Below are 20,599 nucleotides of genomic sequence, written 5' to 3' on the forward strand. Positions count from 1 at the left end.
TGTCCCTGACACATCTTCAAGTTTACAGATATTGATCCCCACCCCGCCTGTGCACCAGGCTGCCCCCTGCCCACCCCGAGGACCTGCAGGTCAAGCCCCCCATATACAAGAGTCTCCCAAATGCTTTGCAAAGGGAGCAGGGAGGCAGGGAGGCAGGCCCCTGCTGGGAAGACCTTCCCAAGGCCACGGGACAGGGCTGCTAGGGCCTCCCCTCAGCCACCAGGAGGCAGTGAGCCGGGAACGAGCTGGGAGGGTCCAAGACATTCCCTAGAGGATCCCCTAGAGGATCTCCTTACAGAAGGTTCTGGGGAAAGCCCTGGCACAGACTCACTTGGAGAGCTCAGCTGGGAATGCCCAGGACCACACTGACCAGAGGCTGAGGTGCCAGGGCCATTCCAGCCCCCATCTAGCTGGGCCCTGGAAGCCTGTGCTCCCCCAGACCACAAGGGCCAGCCCCGCTCCTGTTCACGCGGCTGACTTTCTGGAAGGCGTTGATTCCCTGTCTTGCGGGGCTGAGATTTCTTCAGACCTCGTGGACGCCTGCTGCCGGTTAAGATAATGTTTTGAAGAATGTGTGGAAACCATATGGCTGACCACGGTCCTGCAGAACCATCACTTGTTACGTCCAATAAGGCCTCTAGCAGAGCCCTTCGCCTGGCTCCTGGGTTTCGGACACCGGTGTGGAGAAAGCATGGCCCGGGCAAACCGGACAGCGAGCTTCCTGGGGTCCTGGGTGTCGGCAACTGTTCGTTTTCTTCCTGAGCCGAGTTACCTGATCAATTGCCAAGACAGTCGGTCTGTACGTTTCCCAGGACCCGGAGGCTCCCTGGGGGCCTTGGAGGCCTGAGGGGCCCAGCGGGTGGGTCACCGCGGCCGCCTTAGGCTGTGGTACATGGAGGGGAAGCAGTCAAAGCCGCGTGGGTGCCCAGGCCCCGGGGGCAGCCCCCAGGCCAGCTCCGGCTGTGGTCAGATTGAAGGACTCGAGGTCCAGTCGCCAGAGGGGAGCCTGCAGGGCGGGAGGCTCGGCCGGGCCCCTGAGCCACCAGAGCAGCCGGCAACAGGACCGAAAAGTCACCTTGTGAAGGGACGCGTCCCACCTTCTCGGTCCCCTCACCTGCCCTCCCCAAGCCGGGATGTCCAGCTAAGTGGTGGGACGGGACCGTGCCCACCACTCAGGCGAGGCTGAATTATGTCCTCTCCTCAAATTCACATGTTCACATCCCAACCCCAGGACCTCAGGACACGGCTGCGTCTGGTGACGGGGCCTTCAAAGAGGTGATCAGGTGAAATGAAGCCACGTGGGTGGGCCCTGACCCAGTATGACTGTGTCCTTAGAAGAAGAGGAGAATGCAACCCAGACACACACGGAAGGGAGAGCACGTGAGGACACAGGCCGGGCGTCTACACAGCAAGGAGAGCGAAGAAACCAGCCCTGCCGACTTCCTGACCTTAAGCCCGGTCTGCAGCGTTTCGTCCGCAGCCTGCGCTGACTGGCAGACCGCACAGCACGTGGGCAGCATGAGGGAGAGCACTGCCCGGAAGCAAGAGGCCGGCCCCGCCTGGGCACCGACCCGGGGGTGGAAACAGAACCGGACAGGGTGCGGGGCTCGCCTCAGCCCTCACGGGGCGGGAGCTTCAGTGTGACGACACTCCGGCCATCCAGCAGGGGCCCTGCACAGTGGGAGCAACAGGCCCCCAGAGAGGGGACAGCCACGTGCACAAGGACAGGCGAGGGGCAGCCTGTGGAGGGACGGTGCCTCACGGAGCCAGGGAGGGGACGAAGCTGAGGACACGCAGTGAAGAGGTGGACCTTCACTCGGGACTGGCCGCCTCACACCCCTCCCCCCACCACAGACGCCCCAGAAACTTCCAGAGGCCCCACCTCCCGCCCAGGCTCCCCCCACCTGGCCTCAGGCCCCCCAACCTGGCCTCAGGCCCCCCTCCCCGCTGAGGCCCCATCTCCACGCTGAGTCCCCACATCCACCCTGAGGCCCCACCTCCACCCTGAGGCCCCACTTCCCCCCGAGGCTGCTCTTTGGCCGAGCCCCTGGCAGATAAGGGGTACAACACCCGAAGAGCAGCCTCTGCCAATGCCTGGAGTGTATAAATACCCCCACTCCCTCTCTCCTCAGTGCCACAGCTGAGGCAGGTGTCCTGCCTGGCCTGCGAGGGTCCCCGGCGGATTGCGGGCCGGTGGCCTGTGGCAGCAGCCGCCGGACACGCCCCTTCGATGGCTCCCTCCCTTCCGCACCTCACTTCCCATTCGCTGCCCCTGCTTCAGCCACTGTCCAAATAAACCACTGCCCTTGAACCTCAGACTCAGCTCCTGTGTTTCAAGGAAATTAAAGATATGCCAAGCAGCCCTGGACGGGGAGAGGCAGGAACGGGAAGCCCGGGAAGGAGAGTGAGGCCGCAGGGACCACCGGACAGAGAGATTTCAAAATCTCCCGAACAGCACGCCCTGAAGACCCGCCTCCAAACACCTGCCCTGGTTGCAGACTGTCTTCCCTTTCCTCGTCCAGCTCTGGAGGCGAAGTAACGTTCGGGGAAGCGTGTCGGCTGCCCTGAGGGACGTCTGGAGACGGTTCCAAGGCTGGAGCCGAGGCTGAGCTCCAGGAGACCCACTCCCACCTGACGCGTGGGTAGAGGCCCCAGCTGTTTCTGGCTGTCACTCGGCTTTCGTTGACATGGGGGGGGCAGGGAAGCTGGCGGAGGGGAGACGGGTGGGATCCGAGGCCATGGCCGCCGTCCCCCGGCCTCGCTGCCCTGTGCTCTGCACCTGCTGCCCCCGCGGTGGTTTCTCGGCCATGGTGAAGGTCAGAGTCACAGCACAGTAGCAGTCATTGCCTAGACTGCTATTTTCTGTTTTCTTTGATTCACCAATTCTAGCTCATCTGGCAAAGCCGTGCTCCCTCTGGCGTGTAAACCCTCCGCCTTTTCTGCGTGTCCCTTGGAAGGCCGTGTGCACTTCCCTCTCAGGAACCTCGCGATAATCGCAAAGTCTGGAAAGCCCCAATTCCAAATGAAGTGAGGCGAATTCATCGCGTAAATCACAGGAGACCTCTCGAATAAACCCCCCCGGTAGGTTTAGGAAGTCGGATGAGCTCAGGAAGACGGGGGCCCCTGGTGGACAAGTTGAAGACCCATCGTGTGGTCAGGACCACTGAAGGCCTGAGCACCCAATGGCCTGTCCCACCCACAGACAGGCCTCTCCTCCTCCCAGCCTCACCTGGCCCACCTGGCCCAGCGCCCCTCTGGTTCCTAAGCGAAAAGCATCTGGTCCATGTCGGGGACACGGCAGCCTCCCACTGGCCACCACCATGGGCTTCATTACATTTCCAAAACACAAGTTGAATTTGTTCCCCCTGAAAACCCCTGTGCTCCTCTGTTAGCCATGCAATGCGAGAGATGAAAAGTGGTATTTGAAACAGAGACTAGTTCCGTGAGCTTCCTTTCTCTGCGCTTACAGGCTATTTTCCCACAGTTCAGCCCTGCTTTGAAAAATAACTCTCCCTTCGTGTAATTCAAGGGTTTGCTTTCAACTCCTGTGCTGGAGAGAGAGGCTCACCGTGCTCCTGCTTCAGGGGACGGGGCTGGGACCCCCAGGGCTCGGACACCCTGACAGTGGCAGGGAGGTGTGGAGCTGTGAACCCTCCCATTTGCTCCCCTGCCCGCGCCCCCCCCCCCCCCCCCCCCCCCGCTCCAGGGGAGCATGTGGCTGGGCGCCCCCCCCCTTCCCCCCCCCCCCCCCCCCCCCCCCCCCCCACTGCCTGTCCTTTCCTCTAGACTGTTCCGTGGTGCACAGCCTCCAGCAGGTGCCTCTTCCACCCCCCTTACTCCAGAGCACACATTCCCAGCAGCTCCCCTCTACCGCCCGCCCTGCCTTTCAGGTCTCCCGAAGACCTAATTCTGTAATTGACACTTCCTGCCCCGTTTACACAAGGAAGACTTCTAGCTCCCGTATCAGGGACCTGCCCTACTGAGCCCTTGTAAACAATAGGCAGCCGCTTCCTACCAAGCTGGGCTTCGAGGAGGTCAGGGACGTTTACATGAGATCGTGATTTGGCCATTTTTTTAAAAAAAGACATAAAAAGCTGCTCACAACTCCACGTATTTGCATGCACGGGGGCTTTTCCATGCTATTGTGAATTACAAGGAGCAGAAAAAAGCTGATGGCATCTGCCCAGCCAACCTCCTGGTTGTCACAGGTTTCTGCCCTTAGTGACTCGTGAGGAGAGCGATACCCTAGTAACTGTCGGGCTAACTGAGTCCCAGTTGTCACCAAACGGCCAGGCAGATGGCGTGGCCGAGGAGCCAGCAGCCCTGGGACCCGTCGCCCAGCTGCAATCAACACCAGCATCTTGTCCTCTGATGCCTCTTAGTCAACACACAGCAAGAAGGAGGACGTGCCACCCGGGCCACATTGCAGAAGATCTGGCTCCCCCAGCCCCCCGTACCCCGTTAACAAGCACCCCTGGACCGGCCATTAGCATGGGGGGGCTGGGCGGCGGGAAGATGAGCTATTCTACTGCATCCCAGTTATTTGCTGCCTCGATTTGGTTCTACAAGAAAAGTGTTACTTCTTTCACCATTTCAGTGACGAGCGCCTCCACCCTCCCATCCAGATGTTCCCCAAACTTCCTCTGTTGACAAATGGAATACTGTTGGTTTTCTCTTTCTACGTGGACTTCTCCCATCCTAGAAACCTGTGGTCTCCCTGAGCTTCCCAACCAATGATGCACAGCGGTTGGAGGCCGAATTCACTGGTTTCAGCTCCCAGCTATGTCACCTCCTTGCTGTGTGACCATAGGCACGTGGCTTAACCTCTCTGAACCTCGGCATCCTCAACAGCAAAGGGAGGATCGTGAACATGAGAACCTCCCTCACTTGGTTGGTAATGGATTTAATCACTTAAACAAACAAGTGCCGGACATTAGTAAGGGCCCTGTAAGTATCAGTTCTTCTACTGCTGTTGTCATTATCCACAACTGCTATCCAGACGTCATAGAGAAATTTAGGTTCCAAATCCATAATCTATTGAATAGAATCCAGCAACTTCCACATCATCCCACACCTGCCAGGGTTTCACTGGACAGTTGAGAAGTGACAGTGAGTGCCTGTGCTGAAGCAAGGGCTACCTGGAGACAGACTTGATGTTTAAGATTCGTGGGTACTTGATGGGTAGTCATGGCATCACACAAGGGACGCTGCCCCCACTCTGTCCTCGGCGCTCCCTCCCAGGCTGCCAGGGCTCCTGGCCAGGGTGAGCACAGTACTCACAGAGGTGGTGCGCATATCGCAGGTGGAAGACATCGCAGCCGTGCACGTGATGGTACAGGGTCTTCTCGATCAGGTCCTGTGGCTCGTACCCAGTCAGCTCGGTCACCCTGGGGGAGGGCAGTGGCTCCGTGAATTACAATGCCCTGCAGATTGCGTTTCATTTAAACTAACATTGGTTTTTCCAACTAATCAAGTGCTAAAAGGCTTGGGGGTGGGTGGAGAGAGTGTTGATTTTGGAAACTGAGAATGATCTTTTTTTTACAAGAAAGTCTATGAGCTCCAGCCCAGTGCACGACACAGCACTCGTCATGAGCAGGAATGTCCTTCTGAAGCCACTGGCTGGAAGGTTTGGGATGGCTCAAAACGGTCAATACCTTTTCAAGGTGAAGCCTATCAGAAGATGCTTGAGAGTGGACTTGATACTGATACTGGGAGGAGCTACCAAGGTGAGACAGAGCCCACTCGCTGGGGTTTTTGGGGGGGGAAAGTCCGGTGTGAAAGTTTTAAAAATTATTCTGGTAAAATATACATGACATAAAATTTACCATTTTAACCATTTTAAAGTGTACAATTCACTTGTATGACCATCACCACTTCCATTTCCAGAACATTTTCATCACCCCGAACAGAAACTCTGCACCCATTAAACAATAACCCCCCACTTCCCCCTCCCCAAGTCCCTGGCAACCTCTCTTCTACGTTCTATCTCTAGTAATTTGTCTCCTCTAGATATTTCCTCTGAGTGGAGGGATGCAATATTTGACCTTTTGTGCCTGGCTTCTTTCACTTAACATGTTTTCAAGGTTCATCCATGTTGGGGCATCTACCAGGATGTCATTCCTTTTTTATGGCTGCAGAATATTCTGTTTTATGTAGATGCAGCATTTTTTTCATCCTTTCACCTGATGATGAAAACTTGGGTTGGTTCCACATCCTGCCTGTTGTGTGTGCGAACCTGTAACCCTCCATCCACACTGGACACTGTTACCTGGCACAGTGCGTCTCAGGATGATGCTATGATGATTGGGGGATTCCTGCAGATGAGATTTAGGGAGTAACGGGAGACGTTTAAGACCCCTATCGGTGGAGGACTGTTTTCCCCCAGAAAATAGTATAATGACACCCCAAACTGTCGTGACTGAAGGCAAGGCTTATCGAGCTCGCTGTGGAAATGGAAGCATTTTCCCTGTGCTTACTCACCATTGCCCATTTTTTATTCTCATCAAGCCCCAGGCATATTCATTTCCCACTTCAGTTCTTTGAAGAAGAGTGGCTCTCAGCACCCATCATCGCTAGCATTTGGATCCCTCCACCCGTAGGTGAAAATTGCATGTGGCCGTGGTACCTATTCCCAGGCCACGGATAACGGTGCTGGGAGCCACGCCCCCAGAGGAGGCGGCCCTAACATCTTGGTGACAGACATTCAAGAACAGATGAAAGTGGAGACAAGACGGGATTCCAAAGGAGGTGAGGCCATGGTGAGAAGTCAGTGGGGACTGAGGGTGACAGGGCCTAGGGGCCCTGCTGGCCCAGATCTGAAATGTTAGCTGTAAATTAAATGGGGAAACTTGACCTCACTTTCATTCCCTAACCCACTCCCCTTTCTGGGGAGCTCTGCACAGGCTTTGGGTCGTAAATCTCTGTGAGCCTCATATTTCCATGGAATCACTCACTATTTGGTGTACACATTTCCATGGTGTTCCTCCAGGGCAGGAAGGAGCTGGGGCTGGAGGTGGGTAGAAAGGGAATTTGCACAGGCCAGAGCCTCTCAGGGCTCGGGGGACCTGTCCAAGGGCCACCTAGAACTTCAGGCCCCACTGGAGTCTAACTCCGTGTGGCAGGAAAATTGAGACGTCTGGCTTCCCCCCAAAAGAAAACCAGGCATCTCTACGGTGTGGGGATGAAAGAGGCTTCCCAGACCCTTTGGACGTAAAGTTTCAGAACAACGGCCCCGAATGTGTAAATGAATCAGAAACACATGTATTAAGTTTCTCATCAAAGTACACACTGGCTTTAAAAATTAAAGGGGAAGGGAAGGGTTTGGCAGGCTGCCCTCTTGTTTTTTTCCAACCTTCTAGTGTCTGAAGACCTGTCAGAGGGATTTGCCAAACCCCAAACATCGCCGGGTTCACCCATCCTTAGCAAAAGCACCAGCTACAGTTTCAAAGTGAAATACCACAAAACCCCCATGAACCAGATTTCAGGTTACGCCGAGTTCAGTTTTGTCTGGGATTATGCTGGCGGGGGGGCACCAGCTGGGCCCTCCTGCCAGGACTCCCACCCTGGCCCCTGTGACTTTGGGGCTGCTGGGCTTCAGGCCAACCCCTTGCCGTGGCTTCTGGGGTTTGGATGTGGGAGTTGACATCACCCTGCCAGGCCTTTCTACTGACCCTCTGGCACTGGGCCAGTTCTGTCCCCCAGCCCAGTGGCCTTTCAAAGACCATCGAGCTGCAACCGACTGCAGACCAGAGTGTGAAGAATTCTTCAGGGCCTCCTAGATGACGGGGGTTCAGAAAAGACCTCAAGGCTTTGCTAAGAGCTTCCTGGTACTTAGTAGAACTTCACGGGCTTCTGTAGAGACAGGAAGTCCTCCTCGAGACGGCCACCGTGCTTTACTACTCACCTCGGGGGTACGGCCCTTACACCCAGAAGCAGAGGCTCCCTTCAGGAGCAAGCTGGCCTCTGAGCTAAACTCACATAACCTCCTCCGTAAAGCTCCCAGATTTGCCCCTCACGTTTCAAAGCTGTGTGGATTAAACAACTCGAGAAGACCTGAAATCTCTCCTCTGGGGAGACGCCCCTCTTTCCTCTTCTAGAGGATTCACCAAGCCTCAGAGGCTTTTCCCAGGATGGTCAAAGAAAAACTGGGAGATAAAACAAGGGAGAAACCCGTCGTATCCTCCCAAATTTCTAAAATAATGAACATGGACAGTCAGATTTTCTTGCAGTCCACTTTTTTTTTTTTTTTTTTGCGGTACGCGGGCCTCTCACTGCTGTGGCCTCTCCCGCTGCGGAGCACAGGCTCCGGACGCGCAGGCTCAGCGGCCATGGCTCACGGGCCCAGCCGCTCCGCGGCATGTGGGATCTTCCCGGACCGGGGCACGAACCCGTGTCCCCTGCATCGGCAGGCGGACTCTCAACCACTGCGCCACCAGGGAAGAAGCCCCTGCAGTCCACTTTTCGAAGTGGCTCCTAAGTCTGGAGAGAGCTTCTCTGTCCCTGCGTGCTGCAAGGCCTACCCCACGCCCGGCTCTGGAGCAGCTCCCAGCCTCCCAGCTCCTCCCTGCAGGTGCCTCCGTCTTTACTGCAAGAAAACAGCCCTTGCCAGCGTCTGGCCCTCCCAAGAGCTGCCGGCATCTTTCCCCCAAGGGGTTATATTTCCTCTTTGCTTGGAGTTTCTGGGAGCGTGAGGATGACCCTGTAAGGCCAACCCTTGTCATTTCTCTACCTCTGAATGGTTCTGAGATGCATTCACGATGAGCTAGGCTAGTGTCTTCACCTCTTATCCGTAACCAGGTAAGTTTATTTTTATTCCATAAACGGGTAAAAGGATCAATTTTACGTCATGTATATTTTACCACAATTTTTAAAAAGTGAAAAAAAATCAATACATCCTAGCTTCAGGATATACAGGAAAATGTGTGTGTGTGTGTGTGTGTGTGTGTGTGTGTGTGTAAAACTTGTCTCCCAGAAAGCTCAGCTACCCACACACCAAAAGTCAGGAGTTGGGTCTCTGAACACTCGTTTCCGTCTGTACAGTTGAGGAATCTTAAAGGCCAAGAGGCACAACGACTCACCTTGCAGGTGTATCAGGCTTTTCACTTTTACAAATGCTTCCCATCTACGACGTAGCTTCATCTTTCCTAACATCCTTGTGAGTAGCCAAATGGGCAAAGGAAATGGAAGCCCAGGGAGGCCCCGCAGGCCCGCAGCCTGCCTCGGGGGACGCACAGACGCCTCCCCAGGCCCAGTGAAACGACAGGTCAGTGCCTCTGCCTCGTCCACCCTCCCTCCTCTCTCTGAGAGGAGATTCTCAAATTGCTGGGCCTCGCCAAGTGGGAGACAGTTCTGGGGACCCTGCAGCCTCGCCCTCCCCGTCAGCCGGAGGTGCCCTCCCAGCCCAGCTGCCGACGGGCACCTGTGGGTCCAGCCTTCCCCCCAGAGAAGGCCCCCTCTCTGCTCGCTGCCTCAGCCCTGCAGGGACCGCAGAGCTCGGCTTCCCGCCAGCTGGAGCTGGAAGCCCTCGCAGTAACACACACCGCTCAGAGTGGAGACTTTCTGTTTGTTTTAAAGTCCTACCAACTTGACGGAGACACAAGGCAGAATCCTGACCTCATGGATCTTCAAAAGGCTAACCTTTGCCCACAACACATATTTCCAGTTCAAACTCCAGTGAGACGATGAAAATAGAAACAAATAAAACAAGTACCTATAAGCTGGAGAGGCCAGCCACTCCTGGACGATTAAGGTCGATACTAATTCTTTCACTAAATCTCTTTCTAATTCATATTCTTAGTACAGCTTATTACTTGCTACATGTTGGTTTAATAGTGTAGCTTTCAGGGGCCAGTTTCCACCATCAGAATCTTCCGGAACTCTGCAGCAGCAGGTGCCAAACTCACCTGGAATCCAGGAATATCAGCTTCAGATCGAGGCTGGCCCTGAACATGAACATGTTGCTGTGCAGCTTGATCTCAGTGATGGCGCTGGGCGGCAGTGACTGGCCCACGGCCACCAGCCCCACGATCTGGTAGCATGAGTCGTACAGGGACATGTCCAGCATATACTGCCTGATCTTCAAGTAGCCGCTGCAGTGTATGACCTGGGAAAGCACAGGCAGGGTCAGCGGGTGGTACCCCAGAGGTCAGACTGGTACCCACCGCTCCTGGCTCTGGGCCTGCTTCTTTTCTGGAACAGGTTGGAATATTCCCCCAGCCCAGCCTCTACTGAGCCGTGCAGCGAACATGCTGACAGACATCTGATTCACTGCTCGGAAGAAATGAACTATGCTTCTTTCTTAGGAAACAATATCGTCATGAAATATAAAAGAGTTATCTTATGCAATTGACTATGCCCAGTAACTCCACAAGTGAAGACTCTCTGCTGTATGATGCATTTATGCGTAATTAACTCACGGCCATTGCAATTAGAGGGCACAACAATGGCATTTTGGGGAGCTGAGCACTTGTTCCATAATGTTCACTTCAGTAACTATAAAGCTCATCTCCCAATGAGATTGAATTTTGCAATTGCTAACTTGACATTTAAATAGTTTGACAAGCTGTATCACTCCAGTAAATGAAGAGTTCTTTCAGTACAATCAAAAAAGTCCTCATTTTTTTTTTTTTTCCGGCTGTGAGGCATGCGGGATCTTAGTTCCCCGACCAGGGATCGAACCCGTGCCCCCTGCAGTGGGAGTGTGGAGTCCTAACCACTGGACCGCCAGGGAATTCCCTTTAAAAAAAGTCCTCATTTTGAACGTATGCTTATTTTATTTTATTTACTTTATTTATAATTCAAGATTTTATCCACTTGTAATAAACAAAAATCCAGCGTGGCTATATAGAAACACTTCTAATTGTTATAGCCAAGAACCATATAGGAGAAAATGTATAGTGTTCCAAATATCAAACGGAAACATCTGTACAGCCCTAAGCTTCAATATTGAAGCATTTACACCAGTTACAGTCAGTAAATTTTTTTTTTTTTTTTTTGCGGTACGCGGGCCTCTCACTGTTGTGGCCTCTCCCATTGCGGAGCACAGGCTCTGGACGCGCAGGCTCAGCGGCCATGGTTCATGGGCCCAGCCGCTCCGCGGCATGTGGGATCTTCCCGGACCGGGGCACGAACCTGTGTCCCCTGCATAGGCAGGTGGACTCCCAACCACTGCACCACCAGGGAAGCCCAGTAAAGTCTTTGAAAGAATCACGATCATCATAACAGCAGTGATGAACAGCTAACATCTTAAATCCTCTTTTCAAAAACTTTCCTCAGGATTCCTGAATACACTCACAGTCTTGAGGGCTGGAACAAATCTTAGAATCTTTGGAGTCTATTCTCCCATTTTACTGATGAGGAAACTGAGGACAAGGTAGGTGATGTGTTTTACTTAAGATCAGACAGTTGGATGGTTAGTAAGTGTCAGAAACATCTCAGGACCCAAGTCTCCAGAAGAATATCTACAGGGTGCAGGGTGGTGCTGGAGGCTTCCACCTCTGAGGTTTAGGGTCTGGGACAGCAAATAAGAAAAGTATCTCCCAATCTATGAAACAGAGTGAGGTAATGGTCAAAGGGAAGAGCTGGCATTGAGGCTCAAAGGAGCAGGGCTGAAGAGAGGCTGAGGGAAGGCGGACCCTGGGATGGGTAGGAGGGGGGAGGGGCATTCCAGAAAGACAGGACAAAGGGCAAAGGCACAGGACCCTCCCCTCTCTCTTCACCCCACCCCTCCCTCCTTTTATGCAAATTCTCCCGCAAAAAGGCTCCCGTCCACCTCTAGCCCCAGAGTGGTGGGCTGATGACCCTCTCTCTTCTGAGGCAGGAGGAAGTCGAGGCGCTGCTGCTCCAGCAGTACTGCCCTGCGTGCAATGTAGAACCTGAAGGTGCCAAGGTCAAATTCTACCCTTAGCCCCATTGATTCCTGGCCTCAGACAACGAAATCCAGCCTGCCTGGAATATCCCTGTAAGATTCCAGCTCTCACACTTGCCGTGAGTAGCGTCCCTAGAAAGTTCTACATTAGGCAGTGGTGCCTTCCTGTCTGCAGACGTTTCTGAACGTGAAGCAAAGCACAAAGCACGGCGAAGACCCACCGACCCACCGCTGCCCCCTTCCCGCCTGCAAGCCCTTGGCTCCCGGTACCTTGTATCCGCTGCAGGTCAGGCCGGCGTTTCTCTTCGCCAAGACACACTTCATTCGAAGAAAGAACGACCTCTCGATCTCATACTCTGAAAGCAGGCATGAGGTTAGATTGGCAAATTGTCCCACGATGCTTCCCCTGACTTTATCCCAACACTCCCAATAAACCCTCTGGACCAGATCAGGCAGCCAGAGGCCTTGGCCCAGTCCACCCAGAACCCCAACCAGAGAGGCGGTGGCCAGGAGCCGGCGCAGCTTCCACGTGCTCCAGAAAGGGGTAGCCCGAACCATGGCCACAGCAAGACCTTGCTAAATGCCAACCTGGGGCCAAGGTGAGGATCCGTGCGCAGCAGCCCAGACCCGCTCAACCTGCCGTGGTCCCCTGATGGTGGCCACAGAGAGGCCTGGTGCCAGGAGCATCGCCTTGGCCAGCCCTGGGCGGGTGTCGAGCCTGCTGGGAAGCCCAGAAGCATCTGATGTCCCCCCTCTGACTGACTGAGAGTCAGAAGTGCAGGCCTTTCCCCGGCAGAGGGAGCCGGCCCCAGGGCCCCTTGTGCCAGTGCGCCCACGGCCATGGGCACCGAGACTGCCCCGCATCGTGGGATGGGGCAAAGGACCCAGCAGACCCACTGGGCCAGATCAAAGCTTTCACCCTCAGTTACAGCCCTGGATGGACGCCCACCCCCTCCGCCCCTTTCTCTGGCCCAAAGCCTTTCCTTCATTCCTGACGCAGGCCTCACACACGAATCTCCGACCTCACTACTGCAAGCGCAAACGTCCCCCAAGGAAACACCCTCTGCTTTAGTGAGCGGACACCAGCTCTCTGGGCACGGATGGCAGACTGTCCTCGCCCCAGGGTGAGAGCGAGGTCATTCCACTCTAAATAAACAGCTCTTTGGTGGTGGTTAATAAATTAATTTTTAAAGAAAGGTTACCGCTAGGAATGGAAGCAAGGCCTTCCGCCCCTCCCCGAGGGCACTGCCCAATGTAGATAAGGGCATCACCTCAGAGGCCCCCCTCCCCTAGTTGGAGGGGCTGCCATATTTACCCACAATTTCTCTGCACAGCTGGGGTCTGGAGGCAGAAGGCTTCCCTCTAACATGGCGGCCTGTCTACCCCATTTCCAGAAGAGCACACTCAGGTGTAAAAACCATCACCCAGTAATTAACTATCCAGTTCTGGGGAGGGCCCACTTCTCACACAATTACCATAAAACAAGGAGGCCAGTTCAGACACAGAAAACCAACTCTGCAGATGAGGTGAAAACCAGGTGCTGTGAACCTCAGAGCCTGAACACTCGGCTGTGGAAATGAGTCAGTGGGAGACCCCACGTCTCCCAGACCTTCTCCTCCTGTACTGTTGGCCCACCTTAGACGTGGACCCTGCAGGAAACTGGACGGGTCTCCCGATACTCCCATTTGCTGTCATTTTCTAAACACTTTTTTAAAGGCTACGACACGGAAGGATAAAATGAAACCGGAGCTACTGGCAGAAAGCCCACTCCCGTGCAATTAACACACTGTAACTTTTTTAAAACAATAACAACACATTCAATATCTTGTAAAAGCCTATAGTGGAAAAAAATCTGACAAAGAATATATATAAAACCGAATCATTTTGCTGAACACCTGAAACTAATAGAACATTGTGAATCAACTATACTTCAATTAAACACACACACACACACACACACACACCCCCCACAGTGTTCTGAGGAATTCTCTAAGGTTCCAGCTGTCTTTGTCCGACTTTAAACAACCCCAAAGTGAAAGCGTTAGATTCGGAAGCAATGTGCTCTCCTAGCCCTTATTTTGTTGGGAATTATTTCTTCGGAGTCGTATTCCTGTTCATGTATGCAGCCGGACCATTTCCAAGGACTTAAGCACCACAGGCCATAGCTACAACTAAGCCCCCATCTCATTTCAGAAAGCAACATACCAGTCTCCCTCCTTGGTAGACACATGGTGACTATTTCTGGGGCTAGAACATGGGGGCCACAGAGCTGGATCTGCAAGGGTTTTGTTTTTTGTTTTTTTTTTTTTGCGGCATGTGAGATCTTCCTGGACCAGGGCACGAACCCGTGTCCCCTGCATCGGCAGGCGGACTCTCAACCACAGCACCACCAAGGAAGCCCTGCAAGGGGTTTTAAAACTGAGTGTGCTTTATGTGTTCTCTCCTCCTAGCCTCAGAATGACCCATCTCAGGAGGAAGCAATAAGAATGGAACCCTTTTTTTTTTTCTGTGGCCGGCTACCCCATTCTCATCACTTTTGACACTTCTTCTTTGGCATTTTGTCTCACTAGGGGATTTTGGCCGAGTTGGGATACCATAGTCCAAAGCAGACAAGAGACCCTTTGGTCAGCACACTGGTTGGTCTCATTGGGCCATCAGAGGGAGTTACGAGGCCAGGGCCCCTGGAATAAGTTCTTCTGTGTCTTCCTAGCACACATGGCAATTGTAAATTAAGAAGTCATTTGTGTGGAGACATGTTCCACACCCTTACTAAACAGCCATGCCACAACTGTTCTAACAGGTGCTTAAAACAATACGTGCTAAATGTTGAGACTGTCAAGAGAAAACTCCTGTCGCCAAATGCAGCCAGGTCAGCAAGACAGACCTGCCTCATCCGTCTAGACCAAGGCTTCTTAACTGACTCGTGCTGTGGCACAAAACCTGCAGATCCCCTCCCAGAATAACGTTTCTGAGAGTATAAAATATATGAGATTACAAAGGGGATCAGCTGTACTGAAAAACATCAAAATATTCCAACAAGCGGTGCTGTGGTTATACATGTGCTACTTTATTAAGACATTAAATAACAAGATCCTGGCAGACTCTCAGCTCCTGAAATTTCAAAGTAGTGGTGAGCGTAACCGATGTGTTTAAATACCTGAAACAACCATAAGGTGACATGAAAATATCTGTGAATCTTGTTGTAGGCAAAGCCACAGGTACTTGTGATAGTGAGATGGCTTACTGTCTACAATCTACAAGCAAAGGAAGTGCTAGATTTCACCTAGAGGGAAGAAAGATGTCATTTTCCCCGTGCAATTTCATGCCCCCCGCCCCGAGTTTTATCCTCGGACGCTCTGGTTAAGAGGCCCAGGTCTAGACCTGTGTCGCTGGCATTCTAAACTGAGAGCACCTTGGGGTGGAAGCCTTGGACCACTTTTCTCTGTCTCCTACCGTGCACCTCTCACAGTCTCTGGCACGTGAAAGGGTATCAGTATTTGCTTTAAAGGACAGAAGCAGAAAAACAAATCCCCACTTGGTGGACCCTGCATGTTTGCTGGAGAGACCTGGCTGGGCATCATGGGAAACTAAGCCCTAGGGTCACAGCAAAGAGCATCGTCCGGTGTTCATTCTGGTTTCTTTTCGTCTGGAGGAAATACCTTGGAGCAGGTGATGGTGAAGAGGCTGGTGGGCTGTCAGGACAGCAGTCATCTCATCGTGGTCGGAAGGATGGATGTACTCATAAATGCTGTTGCCCGTGAGCTCCACCTGCCGCGGAAAGGAAGGGAGGGGTCAGGAATCTTCTCTAGGACTTTGGGGAGGTGGAGAGGTGAAGGTGTAAGGTGTATTATAGGTACGCACCTGCCAGGGAGAGACAGGACCTTGATCTCTGTGCACAGCCCACACCTTACCCTCACACAGAAATGTTTGCCTTTTCTCAGTCAGCGCCCAGCTGTCTCCCAACAAGGCCAGGGGGGCGTCCTGAGCAGGAGTGAAGTATGGAAAAGGTGCACTGTGGACCGGGGGACCCTCCTGGCCTGGGGAGCATCCTTCACACGGGAGGCGGCTTAAATCAGACCGGAGCCAACCCCCGTCCTTCACCTGCTGCCTGTGGGGACTGGTGGCCAGGAGGCCAGTGGCCACGTCCAGAGCAGGGTCCCTGCGACAGCTCGTGCCCACGGAGGCTGAGCACGGGAGCCTCGGGGACACCCTGTGCTCGAGGAAGACCCGCCCCCAGCAAGGTCCTTTCCTTCGGACCCTGCTGGGCCTTTCACGTGGGCAGAAACCTGGTCCAGCGTGCCTGTGCTAACCCCACGGCTCGCGCCCCTGGGTGCGGCTGGGTGGCTGAGTGACCTCTGGGAGGCTGTGGGTCACTCCAGAGAGCCACATGACCTTGGGGCTGCTCCCCCGACATTCGGACACCACCTACTTCCAGACACACCCCACAGAGGACAGCACGCAGGCCTAGAGGCCATGTGCTTGTTGGACTGGACCCTGCTTTGCAGGCATGGGCGTTTCCAGGAAAGCACCATAGTTAACGATCTTTCCACAGAGGTCCCCGGAGACTCAGGTCCTAACCTTGAGAATTTTTGATTGTTCTCCCAAACACAAGTGTCATGATAGGGGATGACAGAGATTCTTAGGACCTGGGCCCCTCACCCATCGGAAGATGGGCAGTGGCATAGAATGTTCCAGAAACTACCACCAACGGTGCAGCCTTCTGAGCAGTGGGGGGGGGGATCCTTTTTCAGAGATCAACAGTGCAGACAATGGCAGTGAGTCAGCGTCAGCGCACCTAGAGTACTGGAGGTGGGGGCAGTGATGGTACTCCTACTGCAGCCAGTGGGAGCCCCACAGCCCAGTTCAGGAAGATGCTGAGAGCGTGAGGAACTGCCTTGGCGTAGCACAGAGCCTTGGGTGGGTCTGGGGACTTTCTCAGCCCCGCCCCCAGGGGACAGGGCGAGATCAGAGAGCAAAAGCCAGGCTGTTATTTTTAAGTGTGTCTTGTCGCCTGTTTTTTTGGCTGCTGTCAATCGGAGCAGAGACTCAATCCTCGGTAAAGGGGCAGCCCCGACGGTGCCGTCTCACACAGCAGGGCAGCCCCAGCCAGGCCGTTTAATGGAGAGGTTCTCCCAGGAGCCACCGTTCCAAATCAGCGTCAAGGCCATAATCTCTTTACGCGGGACCAGGGGGCCGCAGAGAGGTGAAGTCAGTCCCACTCTGCCCAGCCACTTCTCCCAATGTGTTAAGATGTGTGAGTTGCCTTTCAATTCAGAACGAGTTATGTTTCTGGCCTGCTAAGTAATCTTGTCCCTAAAACAGGTTTCACAGTTCTATTTTCTGCATTTTTCATGGAATGTTTTTCCCAATATTACACAGAGCAGCAGAGAGAATCCTCTTGCAGAAATGCTCCCTCTCTACCTCCCCAGCCTGCCACTTCGCTAAGGACCCAAATGGATATCTGTCTATGGAAAAAGTTACTACAGGATTTCATTAAAAATAAAAGAATAAAAACGAAATATCCTTCTTTCAAGTCAGTCCTGTTAATCCTTAAAAAGTTTAAATCAATCAGCAACACTTATGTCAGCCATTGGGGACCGGACAATCTCCTTTTTCCTGAGGGCAGCCCTAGAGATGCTGTCCGGTGGGGAGGGATAGAGGCTAATAAATAAGGGAGCTATTGTTTAAGTTGATTCACAATCTCAATGGTTTACTTTAAAAACGAAAAAATAAAAAATAGAATTTTTGTGCGTGTTGGCCTATCATTTCTCCCTTACCCAGGTTTTTAGAGAAAAATGACAATTCTGGTTTGCTCCAAGTTCTCTTTGAGAAAAAAGTAATTGATGTCTTTTTAGAGAAACACCTTCGTACATTCGCAAAAAGACTTGCATCTGGGCTCGTAGGGATCCGATTTGCGTTTTAATCCCAAAGTAGCTTTATCTGTTTCCAAAGATCCCATTCTCATCACATGCCTTTGGAGAGTGAGAAGAGTGAAGGTCCATGAATTAAAAGGCTTGATTTTCTGAATACTCGGGTTAGTGATAAACCTCTAAGGCTGTCTAGCAAGTAAAGTAGTCTTCAAGTAACGGAAACGTTTTTAAAGACAAATTTTGGAATGATAAAACAGCACTGACCTTGACTTAAAATTACGGTTGACATGGTGTTTCCTGTATTGACATATCTATTCGTGCTTTTGAATGTTGAAAGAAATGTGACTACCTCACCAAAAAAAAAAAAAAAAAAAATTATGGTTGTTGCTATAAAACTCCCCAGCTCTCATACAACAACCTTATTAAAAGAGACCTTCAATGTGATATTTTAGTATCTGTAAAACCCAGCTAACTACAAAATGAATTGCTTTCCTACTAAGAGCTTTTTTATGTTTTGCTGAATAGCTTTTCTTCCTGCCAAGAAAACTACATATGATAAATACAGCACTAAATGGATATATTCTGGGTCAGAAGGGGAAACTCACCCAGTACTCTGGAAACACACATTCCTCTGCTTTGGGTGTTTTGCTGACTATGGTAAATTAACCATTTTAAAAAAAGATGGTTTGGGTTTCAGGGTTCAAGTTATGTCAACAAACATTAAACGCTGGTTCTTTCTCTTTATTTCAAAAGTGAAAGGATTAGGTCTTATGGCCCCAAACAATACCGTGGTTATTTTTACAGTTGTGCTTCCGGCCACACTCTCAAATATTACATTTTCCTTTATGTATCTCGCGAACAGCTATTTCATACATATCTATATTATGTGAGAAGGTATACTAGTTACCTAGATGTTATATACCATGTGCGACTTCCGTAAGGAAATTTAAACCACAAGGATACTTTAAAATGTTTGAAGAAACACACAACAGGTATGCAGGACTTTTTTCCTTCTTCAAATATAAGTTAATGACGTTAACCAAAAAACCATGAAACTAAATCATTTAATAAACTTGGTGGATAAAAAGTGCTTCCCAAACTCTACGTCTTCCAAGTAGACGTGTGTCTATATGGATTATTTTGTATTATGAATGTGCACACACACCAAATAGAACTTTCAAGCAGATGGCTGACTCTTTTCCCAACTTGCACTATGGGCTGAGGAGACAATTAGCATTTTGTGGTTCTCCCTGTCATTTTTTGGTACCAAAGTCTGACAGCCAGGATTGCTGCATTTACTAATTTAAAAGCAAAAATGAATTAATAAACTCTGCCATATGAAGTAGACTTCTTATTCCAATACATGCTTTTAAAAAAGTTCAATAAAAGGCCCTGAATTGGGATGGGCTTATAACACATAAAGAATCGTTTTTATATTCTCAAATAGTTCAGAAAGTTATTTAGATAGTGCAGATTAAAAAAAAAAAAACCCACCAGTTTGCTATGAATTATCACACAATTATGGCAAATCTAGGAGCTTATGTTCCCTAGGAGCTGCTAACATAGAGTTTAACCCCGAATTAATGTGAAAAATGTCGTTACCTAGAGATATTGTTATAGAGAATAATTGCAAGTTCTTGGAACACAGAAGGGCCTTACGTAAATATAAGCTATTACTGCCCTTATTCATCAGAAAACCTGTTTAAAAGGTTACTCTGACTAGTGGGTAAAATTTTATTAACACTTTTATCTCCGGTGATTAAAAAAAATCTTGAAGCCTATTTTAATTAAAGTTTTCATGTTTGATATGTTTGTCTGACTTATACTACTACTAGTAAAAATAATCTAAAAGGTGCAAAAAAATTTTTTTAAACAGAAGTTGGGTATTTGACATTCTTTTCAATACCTTATTTTACTATTTAAGAAGACAGAAAAAAATACACATTGTGATTCTGACTAGGTTTCCTTCTGCAGAGTTAACTGGGAAGAGGAGGCAGATTTGAGGGGAAAGTTTGTTGTTGCTTATTTAAACAGTTCACCATGAAACACTCCCCAGACATCAGCGTGAAAGTGTTTTTGTAGCTGGAGACTGATAGTGAGATAGTCCCGCCAGGAGATCAGAAAAAAATTAGCCGTCCTACACGGACAGGCAGTTTGACTTATTTTAAATTGACACTTCTCCTGGCAACATACAGACAAAAGGCATCTTTACAATTTTTTTGGAAAATACAAAATTATGATATACAAAGTTTTACGTCTGCATTAGGACCAAAAGGAAATATAATTTAAATTCCAATTCTGCTTAAATTTCCTTTCTTGGTCATTTGTAGAGACGTGGATGGATCTAGAGACTGTCACACAGAGTGAAATAAGTCAGAAAGAGAAAAACAAATATCGTATATTAATGCATATATGTGGAACCTAGAAAAATGGTACAGATGAACCGGTTTGCAGGGCAGAAAGTGAGACACAGATGTAGAGAACAAATGTATGGACACCAAGGGGGGAAAGCTGTGGTGGGGTGGTGGGATGAATTGGGAGATTGGGATTGACATGTGTACACTAATATGTATAAAATAGGTAACTAATAAGAACCTGCTGTATAAAAAAATAAATTAAATAAAATTCAAAAATCCAAAGAAAAAAATTTCCTTTCGTGGTGTTTATCATGAACAGGAGATATATTTGTTACCTATCCAATGTTTTGGTCATTCTTAATTATTGTGTTCAAAAACAATGATTTTTATTTCCCATGTGAAAAGAGAAAAATGACAGAGAGCGAAAGAGAGATGTAGAATGCCAGACTGAGCAGCCTGACAGAATGAACTGGAAGGTCCTGATATGTGCACAGTGCCTTATGATG

At 50.8% G+C, this 20,599-nt stretch overlaps 1 protein-coding gene across 3 annotated transcripts in view; it reads right to left on the bottom strand.

The window, feature by feature from the left end:
* Positions 1-20,599, bottom strand: part of SIM2 (SIM bHLH transcription factor 2) — a 46,294-nt gene that overhangs the window by 11,326 nt on the left and 14,369 nt on the right. For all 3 annotated transcript variants that reach the window (XM_027100134.1, XM_027100078.1, XM_027100177.1), the window contains 4 exons: positions 15,526-15,634; positions 12,137-12,222; positions 9,903-10,102; positions 5,281-5,387 (listed from right to left, as the gene is read on the bottom strand). In XM_027100134.1, coding sequence (XP_026955935.1) covers positions 5,281-5,387; positions 9,903-10,102; positions 12,137-12,222; positions 15,526-15,634 — 502 coding nt within the window. The remainder of the gene's footprint in view (positions 1-5,280; positions 5,388-9,902; positions 10,103-12,136; positions 12,223-15,525; positions 15,635-20,599) is intronic.

Source organism: Aethalodelphis obliquidens, unplaced genomic scaffold (assembly GCF_003676395.1).
Source record: "Aethalodelphis obliquidens isolate GAN/ISIS:26980383/991018 unplaced genomic scaffold, ASM367639v1 scaffold1, whole genome shotgun sequence".
Classification (NCBI taxonomy): Eukaryota; Metazoa; Chordata; class Mammalia; order Artiodactyla; family Delphinidae; genus Aethalodelphis; species Aethalodelphis obliquidens.